Genomic DNA, 8,313 nt, shown 5'->3' on the forward strand with positions numbered 1-8,313 from the left:
GTGGCGGGGGCCTCCTGAGGGATGGTGTGGGTGCTGTGGGCTCCTAGCAGCCCATCAAGGGACGAAGGAAACCCGGAGGGTCTCCAAGTCTGGGCAGTCCGGTTCCGGTCCAGAGGCCAGGCCCCCGGGGCGGATGGTGGGCACGGCCCTGAGAGAGAACGCGCAGCCTCTCCCCTCTCCAGTGGACGCCGAAGACTCCCTCGATGAAGGACCGGGGGCCCTGGTGCTGGAGAGTGACCTGCTGCTAGGCCAGGATCTGGAGTTTGAGGAGGAAGAGGAAGAGGAGGAAGGTGACGGCAGCAGCGACCAGCTCCTGGGCTTCGAGAGAGACTCCGAAGGTGAGTTTTGGGGACTTCCCTGGACCCAGCCCCTCGGGAGGCGGTGAGGTTAGACGTGAGCTAGATGCTCCCCTTGCCGACTTGTCCAGTCAGCTCCATCACTGTGCGGAGGTGGAGCTCGGGGGCCCGGGCCAAAGGCGGTATGAATAGGACAGTGGAGGAGTCACTGGTTAAAAGTAAACGTCCTTTCTGTAACCTTGTCCCACTCGGAGCCCGTGCCTTAGGCGAGTTTACTTCCGAGAGGTTCGGGAAGGAACCTGGAGCTGGTTCTTCATGCCCAGTCTCCTCACCTGCAGCTTAAGCCCCTTTTGTGTGAGGTTCTGGCCGCTGCCTGAGACCTCCCACCGCACCCTCACTTGTGCACTGCCCCCCAGTCCTGCCCTGTGTGAGTCACTGCGGGAACCCACCTGAAGCGTCCTCCAGGCTTACAGGTGGCATTACATACATTACTTCATTTCTGTTTTCCCCTAAATTTTGCCTCACTCTTGTTAATAATCAGATCCATGTTAAAAGAGGCCTTACTAATACAGAGTTTAGAAAAGTTCCAGGCCTCTTCCAGGTGTATGTTTTCTTTTGTATCCTAAGAATCAGTTAATTATATTATCATTGATTCATTTCAGTCTGTGGTCCCTTGTGGTCCTTGATCTTTTCTCATTAAGTGGAACTAGGCACTAGCTAGTCCCGACACAGCAGTAGACATTCATATTTAGTTTTCAGGATCACTGAAGGAAGAGAAAGGTGGGGCCAAGCACAAAGGATGACCGTGAGTGAGAAAGGGTTTGGCGTCTAGTCCTACCTAATGTTGATGTCTCTTCTCGTCTGTCTCACCAGGAGACTCTCTGGGGGCCAGGCCTGGGCCTCCCTACGGGCTGAGTGACGACGAGTCTGGGGGTGGCCGGGCACTAAGTGCTGAGAGTGAAGCTGAGGAGCCATCCAGGGGCCCAGGGGAGGCTGGGGGTGAGAGGCCAGGCCCAGCCTGCCAGCTGTGTGGGGGGCCGACAGGTGAGGGGCCGTGTTGTGGGGCAGGAGAGCCGGGTGGGGGGGCCCCGATGCCCCCACGGCTGCTATACTCATGTCGCCTCTGCGCCTTCGTGTCCCACTACTCGAGCCACCTGAAGCGGCACATGCAGACACACAGCGGGGAGAAGCCGTTCCGCTGTGGCCGCTGCCCCTACGCCTCAGCCCAGCTCGTCAACCTGACACGACACACTCGCACCCACACTGGCGAGAAGCCCTACCGCTGTCCCCACTGCCCCTTTGCCTGCAGCAGCCTGGGCAACTTGAGGAGGCATCAACGCACCCACGCAGAGCCCCCCCCTCCTCCCTGCCCGACCTGTGGCTTCCGCTGCTGTGCTCCTCGTCCAATCCGGCCTCCCAGTCCCACAGAGCAGGAGGGGACAGGGCCCCGGCGACCTGAAGGTAAGATGCCAGGGACCACAGAATCTGGGGCACAGGTGGGGGGCCCTGGGGTCCTTGGATTCACCCGGTCTCATTGTTCCCACAGATGCTCTGCTGCTTCCAGACTTGAGCCTCCACGTGCCGCCAGGTGGTGCCAGCTTCCTGCCGGACTGTGGACAACTGCGGGGTGAAGGGGAGGGCCTTTGTGGGACCGGGTCAGAACCACTGCCAGAGCTGCTGTTCCCTTGGACCTGCCGAAACTGTGGACAAGAGCTGGAGGAGGGCGAGGGTAGTCGGCTGGGAGCCGCCATGTGTGGGCGTTGCATTCGAGGAGAGGCTGGAGGTGCCAGTGGGGGGCCTCAGGGCCCTAGTGACAAAGGCTTTGCCTGTAGCCTCTGCCCCTTTGCCACTCACTATCCCAATCACCTGGCCCGGCACATGAAGACACACAGTGGTGAGAAGCCCTTCCGCTGTGCCCGCTGTCCCTACGCCTCTGCTCATCTGGATAACCTGAAGCGACACCAGCGCGTCCACACAGGAGAGAAGCCGTACAAGTGCCCCCTCTGCCCCTATGCCTGTGGCAACCTGGCCAACCTCAAGCGTCACGGTCGCATCCACTCTGGGGACAAACCTTTTCGGTGTAGTCTTTGCAACTACAGCTGCAACCAGAGCATGAACCTCAAACGCCACATGCTGCGGCATACGGGCGAGAAACCCTTCCGCTGTGCCACCTGCGCGTACACCACGGGCCACTGGGACAACTACAAACGCCACCAGAAGGTGCATGGGCATGGTGGCACAGGAGGACCAGGCCTCTCTGCCTCTGAGGGCTGGGCCCCACCTCACAGCCCCACCTCTGTTTTGAGCTCTCGGGGTCCGACGGCCCTCAGCACCACTGGTAGCCGGGCTCTCCATACAGACTCACCCTGAACTAGGTCCTTCTCCAGAGCTATAGGATTAGCCCTGACCCTCCTGTAATGGACCAGAAGCCACCTTCTCTTTCCTCCCCCGCTGGCCAGGGGCTCCAACAGACTAACTTAGGCACACTATGGACCACGGGCCTTGCCTTGACTGGTGCACTTCATGAGCTCAGTGAGAAGGGCCCTGTATATACACCTCCACTGCTCCCAGGGGCTGTGGAGAAACTGGCTGGGGGACTGCCCAGCCTCCCACCTGTTTATTTAACTTATTTCAGTACTTTATAATAAAGGAAACACTAACAAAGCCATGTCTATGCTGAATTGGCAGTGGCAAGCACAGCTCAGCCTTCCTCTTAGCACAGCAGTCCATGCTATGATGGGGGAAGCAGGGGCAGAGAGGGAACCAGAGGTAGGCAGCAATCAGGCTGAGTTTAATGAGGGGAAGGTGGGCCGGACCATACACAGACCTCTGCCCATCCCCTTGGCCCATGGCCCTGAGGAGCCAGAAGCTGCTGGGGGGAACTATGGTTCCTCCCCCAGGCAGGTAACCATGGTCCCATGGACTTTGTGCAAAATACTAAATGCTAATTTGGCATTGAGGGCCAGCTCTGAAAAGGGGATAATCCTTTGTGCAGCCAGCCCAAGGGGGAAGGGAAGGTTAGGAGGCCCCTGGCCAAGAGGAGAAAAGGGAAAGGTAAGAAGGAAAAGACCCCTGGGTTTGGGGGATCAGGCACAGGGCAAGTTTTTGAACATTCCTCTGGGGTAGAGGGCAGACATCCTAGCACTGGAGATCACAGATCCTCATCTCCAATGCCCTCGAAGGCGAAATTGCCATGGACGTCACTGGCACTGGCATCTGTGCTGGGACTGCCAATTCCCCGCAAGCTCACGGCACTCAGCTTGCTCTGTAACAAAGGCAGGGTGGGGTCAGAGGGCTCAAGCCTCCCTGAAATCCCCCTACAAACACCCACTTCACCAACCCTCATGGGGAACTCACTGAGAGTTTGACCATGGACTCCCGGCTGGCATCAGGTGACTCCTGGGGAAGAGGCAGAGATGTCAGAAAAAGGCTTCTCATATCCCCGGGTATGAGAAGCCTGCAGCCCAGGTACTGACACAACACTTACAAGCAGCGGTGGGGATTTCACTGCTTGCTGGCTGTCTGAGCGTCTCAGGGTGCCCCCCACCCGCCGGCGCAGCATCTGAGGATGGAGATACAAGGCACTGATAAGGGCAGGACCACTCCCTTGGGAATCCCCAGCCCTTTCCCCTCCCTCACACCTGGTACAAAAGGCAAGGCAAGGTCCACACTTGCTACTTACCTTCCTGATACTGCCTCCGGATTTCTTCACCATCAGTTCATCTACCATGGACTGCAAACAGATGCTCATCATGATAGCCTGAGGGGGAAAGGAGAGCTCAGCCCAGAGTTGCCATCCTGAGCTCGGTACCCCTAAGACAAGGACTCCCACTCACATGCAGTCCTGGAAGCCCTAGACTTGGGTATCTAATAGAGGCGGCGCAATGGGGTCCAGAGGCCTGAGGGTGGGCTCACACCTGGGGGCTGGTGATGGTGACCCACTGGAGCCGGTCCTTGCTCATGAGGTATTCAAAAGCCAGTTCCAGACGCACCTCACCCCGGCCCCGGCCCGGGCTGTTTGTGCCTCCGCTGGGCAATGGCACCTGGGAGAGAGGGAGGGATTAGGCCGAGTTCATTCTCACCAATCTGCCATGCTCTCTGACTCACTGCAGCCCAGCCCATTTCTGAAGCTGATGGCTTGTCCACCCCAAAGGCTTCTCCCTTCCACCCCAACTCACAGAGGAGGTGACCCGCCAGCACCGCATGCGGGTAACCCGGAAGGAGCCTTCGCGGAGTTGCTGGCCAGGCAGGCGGAGCTGGAGGCTGAGCTCACTGTTGCCTGCGCTCACCACTACTGGACAGTCCTTCTCTGGGAAGTCAGCCACACAGGCATCGAAGCGCAAGTAGCCGTAGTGCCGCAGCGTCTGAGCCAGCCGCAGGAACTGAAACCCAGTCACCACGTGGGGTTGGTCAGGAGGGGAAGCAGGGCAGCTCAGGGGAAGCACCCCTTAAAGGGAGGCAGGCGGAGCTCACCTCCTTCTTGGAGACCTTCTCCTGCAGTGACTTGAGTTGCCGGTGCTGCTCCTTGGTGACCAGGATCCACCCACGCTCAATGTCTGATACCGTCTACAATGAAGACGGGGGCTCTGAGCCAGAGGTACAAGGAGAAGTGTCTACCTCTATCCAGCCTGACCCCGAGCCCCACATTTGAAGAACCTCTTTGCAGTGAGTCCTTGACCCTGACCAGATGTTGTGCCAGGTACCCTGCTGATATTCTAGGAACTTCCCCCATGGAGAAAAGACAGGGAGTTTTCCTGGCCGTGTGGGAGACCAGAGTCGTTTTCAGAGGAAGGGTTCTGAAGCACCTCCAAGCTCACCTGAGCATAAAGCAGGTTCAGGCCAACCCGGTTCTCCATGACATCATCATCATAGGCAGAGTCCCAATAACTGTGAAACCAAGGGGTGGAAAGGGGTAATGGTAATGGGACTGAGCTGGGGTAAGGCAAGAGGCAGACTGGAAAACAGGGGCAAAACAGGAACAATCTAGAACTATCAGGCTAATGGTGGCACGATGGGAGGAAGCTTGGTACAAACACCCAGTGCTACCCCCTTGTCCAGAGTATTCTGTCTCAATACATGGCCCCAAAATTCAATCTAGCACTTCCCCCTTCTCCAAGCCCAGCCCTGACCTCTTTCTCAGCACAATCTTATACTCTTGACTCCGAAGACTGGTAACTGACACATAAGGCAGCTCGAACTCTTGCAACTTCCGTACAACTACAGGTTAAAAATAAAACAGGAAAATGTCATGAGACTCAAGGGGAGGGAAATCAAGAGGGAAGCCCTGAGGAAATGCCAGGGGGGAGATGGAGGCAAATTCACTGCTGGAAGCACGGGGTAGCAGTGAAGCACAGAGAAACTCACAAGAAAAGGCTCCATCCTCTTTTTCTCGAACTAGAAAGAGACTGAAGTATCCGATCAAGTCATCAGGAAGATCCAGCTTTGCAGCCACAGCCTGTGGGTAAAGAGGGAAGTACAGCTCATCACACTGGCTGGTTCCAATCAACCCCCAAACCTGGGGCCCTGGGGTGCAGGGGTAGCGCAGAACTAGCACCTCACCTCCAGGACATCTTCAGTCTGATCTGAAGTTAGCACATTAACCAGAACTTTCTGCCCGTTGCTGAGCAGCACTTCCAAGGAGACCTCTTCGGTGGGGACCTGCTGTGTCTCCTGGGAATGGAAGCCACCACTTTGTTAACCCCTGCCCAACTCGGTGTCTAGGTCCCCCTGCTGTCTTTATTCTCAGCTGCTTAATTACATGTTTCCCTCATTTCATTGTTACAGCAGAAGCCCCATTCCATAAAAAAATGGTGCCAGGATGACTCCTCTTAGCCATTCATTCAAGTGAAGTGGCCCTACAGGAAGGCCCTTCCCTTAAATCTTGGCCCCACCCCAAGCCTCACCTGTTGTGCTCGCCGCAGAAAACTATTGAAGGTCTCACTGCTCCCAAGCAATGGGTCTTGACGAACTGCAGGGGCAAGATAATGATGTTCCAGTAACTTAAGACTCTTCCTTAGCTCCTCCCAGTTATCTTGGTAAGTCCCGTCCCCACCCCCCCATTTCATTTCCTGAGCTGATGGTGGCCTGTCACATTCCAAGCTGGCCTCATCTCATTCACTGTTAGCATGAATTCTTGACCTGCTCCACCCTTCACTGCCATCTAGTTGATCAGTCTATGGAACTAGGGAAATAACAATGATGTCCATCGAAAGCACATCAGATACAAATTTAGTTCTCCCCACCGATCTAAACTGCTTTAAGACTATTCAGTGTCATATTAGTATTTCTCATAGATGTTAGTGCCCAGGTTGCTTTGCTAGTATCTACAGCATCCTTGCATGCTACTTACTCCTGCTAATGAAGTACAGATCACACAAGAAGCTTTCCATATCTAGAATTCAGGACCTTCTACAGAGCCAGCTATCTGGTCTCTCCCCATAGTCCTCAACACAGCCAGCCTAAAGTTCCCTCCAACCACTCACCAGCTTGCATGTACTTCTCTAACTGCTCTCTCCTCTGTTCTACCTCAGCAGGTGTCAAAGAGAAGAGCTTCTTTGGGGGAAATGCAGGAAGCACATTGGCCCCATACTCCTTCCGAAGCTATTTAGAGAAAGATACAACCCTTCACATACATAGCAAACAAGAATAGGCAACCCACACTCAATGTTGTTTTGGGCTCCCTTTCCCTTCCCTCAGTCCCTGCTTTCCAATCTAACTTCATCATCCACGAAGCAATTCCTTTGGCGGAAGTAGCATTCAAATAAAGCCGCCCCTCTGTCCTAGATACAAGTTCTTTCCTATCTGTGTACAAGTCAGTCCCTTCACCATGTGGGGAGGGTTTTTGAATGGGACCTAGGGAGCACCTTGGTTATCTAGAGCAAGACGGTGTTCATTGGATCCTCACAGGAAGCAAGGGAAAATATCCTTTAAAAGGAAAACTTATGTACAGCATTGAGGGACTTATAGAGACTTCACAGACCAGTAAGTCCATTTTTCAGTTGTAGGAACCGAGGCCCAAAAAAATGAGGTAACTTGCTCAGGGTTGCACAACTAGTTACCAGTAGAACCAGGACTCTGTTCAATACAGAGTTCACAACCTGGTGAGAACAGCAGAGAAATATTGCATCACAGATACATAAAGATAACGGGACAGTTACACTGAGATGAGCTACGGAACACCGAAGGAAACTGGTTAATGGTTTGTACGAGCAGGGAAAAGAACCTCAAGTTGCAGCTCAGATGACAGAAAAGAATGCGCTCTGGCAGCGGAAAGGGGGGTGGGCGGGAGGTATTTTTTCATGCACAGGCACAGCCTGAAGTTAGCCAGGGGTCAGGGAAGCAGGAAGGAGAAGTGAGCATCGGGAGAAACAGTCAGAGGGCAGGCATTCAGCCTCTTGGGGAGTTCCCCGGAAGTGTCAAACGATAAGATAAAGTCCCAGGGCCACCCCTGCAGCAGTGACTACAGCTACAGGAAAGCAGGAAAGCGATGAGGGGAGACATGGACGACCAGACTCGAAGCTGCCTCAGGGCAAGGGTGCGAGTCCCACCTGCTCGTGCAGCCCCAGGAGTTGGCTGTAGCGCACCCGACAGTGCAGGACTCCATTCACGTGAATGTTATAGGCCTGAGGACACAAAAGCAGGCAAGCATTTTAGGGTCGCGATCCGGGCGACCCCCTTGAAGAACCCGGGTCGGAAGCTGCCTGGCACAGCTCCACCTGAGTAAGGCGCCGAGACCTTCCGAGGGTCGGTCAGTCTGTTTCCCCAGGTCCAGGTCCAGGTCCCCGAGCAGAAGGACCAGCCTGGGGAAATCTGGGCGCTCGCGTCGCAGTCTCTCTCCCCAAGAGGCCAGGGACGCCCACCACAGCAGACGCGGCCCAACGAAGGGCCTACAGGAGCTGGGGCGACCTCTGGACGCATCTGGGACGTGACACAAACTCCCAGCAAGGCCGTCGGGAGCCGGCGGCCAGGGAACAGACCCGAAGGCTGCGGCCAGGCCTCGGAGGCCGCTGGGAGAGGG

At 55.6% G+C, this 8,313-nt stretch overlaps 2 protein-coding genes across 3 annotated transcripts in view; one reads left to right on the forward strand and one right to left on the reverse strand.

Moving 5' to 3' along the window:
* The first annotated feature begins 6 nt into the window (after positions 1-6).
* Positions 7-2,960, forward strand: ZNF513 (zinc finger protein 513). The gene is made up of 3 exons (XM_006767453.2): positions 7-338; positions 1,170-1,757; positions 1,843-2,960. Exons 1-3 carry the CDS (start codon positions 134-136, stop codon positions 2,664-2,666), a joined length of 1,617 nt encoding a protein of 538 aa, XP_006767516.1. The 5' UTR covers positions 7-133; the 3' UTR covers positions 2,667-2,960.
* A 106-nt stretch (positions 2,961-3,066) lies between these two features.
* The window catches only part of SNX17 (sorting nexin 17), a 5,537-nt gene continuing 290 nt past the window's right edge, over positions 3,067-8,313 (reverse strand). Inside the window, exons 1-15 of one of the 2 annotated variants that reach the window (XM_006767451.2) lie at positions 8,187-8,228; positions 7,844-7,918; positions 6,779-6,896; positions 6,200-6,264; positions 5,856-5,966; positions 5,661-5,751; positions 5,426-5,513; positions 5,114-5,183; positions 4,770-4,862; positions 4,475-4,678; positions 4,214-4,339; positions 3,979-4,056; positions 3,784-3,858; positions 3,654-3,695; positions 3,067-3,561 (exon numbers count right to left, since the gene is read on the reverse strand). In XM_006767451.2, the coding sequence (XP_006767514.1) occupies positions 3,448-3,561; positions 3,654-3,695; positions 3,784-3,858; positions 3,979-4,056; positions 4,214-4,339; positions 4,475-4,678; positions 4,770-4,862; positions 5,114-5,183; positions 5,426-5,513; positions 5,661-5,751; positions 5,856-5,966; positions 6,200-6,264; positions 6,779-6,896; positions 7,844-7,918; positions 8,187-8,213 (1,377 nt within the window). In that variant the 5' untranslated portion in view covers positions 8,214-8,228 and the 3' untranslated portion in view covers positions 3,067-3,447. Of the gene's footprint in view, positions 3,562-3,653; positions 3,696-3,783; positions 3,859-3,978; positions 4,057-4,213; positions 4,340-4,474; positions 4,679-4,769; positions 4,863-5,113; positions 5,184-5,425; positions 5,514-5,660; positions 5,752-5,855; positions 5,967-6,199; positions 6,265-6,778; positions 6,897-7,843; positions 7,921-8,186; positions 8,229-8,313 lie in introns of those variants that run through there. The other variant, XM_006767452.2, reaches the window with a different exon arrangement.

The sequence above is a fragment of the Myotis davidii genome, unplaced genomic scaffold (assembly GCF_000327345.1).
Source record: "Myotis davidii unplaced genomic scaffold, ASM32734v1 scaffold238, whole genome shotgun sequence".
Taxonomy (NCBI): domain Eukaryota; kingdom Metazoa; phylum Chordata; class Mammalia; order Chiroptera; family Vespertilionidae; genus Myotis; species Myotis davidii.

Bases quoted from the DNA above. Each gene is read 5' to 3' on its own strand.
- ZNF513 (XM_006767453.2), top strand. From the start codon at position 134: ATGGTGGGCACGGCCCTGAGAGAGAACGCGCAGCCTCTCCCCTCTCCA. The intron at 339-1,169 runs GTGAGTTTTGGG...CTGTCTCACCAG, and splicing joins CTTCGAGAGAGACTCCGAAG to GAGACTCTCTGGGGGCCAGG. The intron at 1,758-1,842 runs GTAAGATGCCAG...TTGTTCCCACAG, and splicing joins AGGGCCCCGGCGACCTGAAG to ATGCTCTGCTGCTTCCAGAC.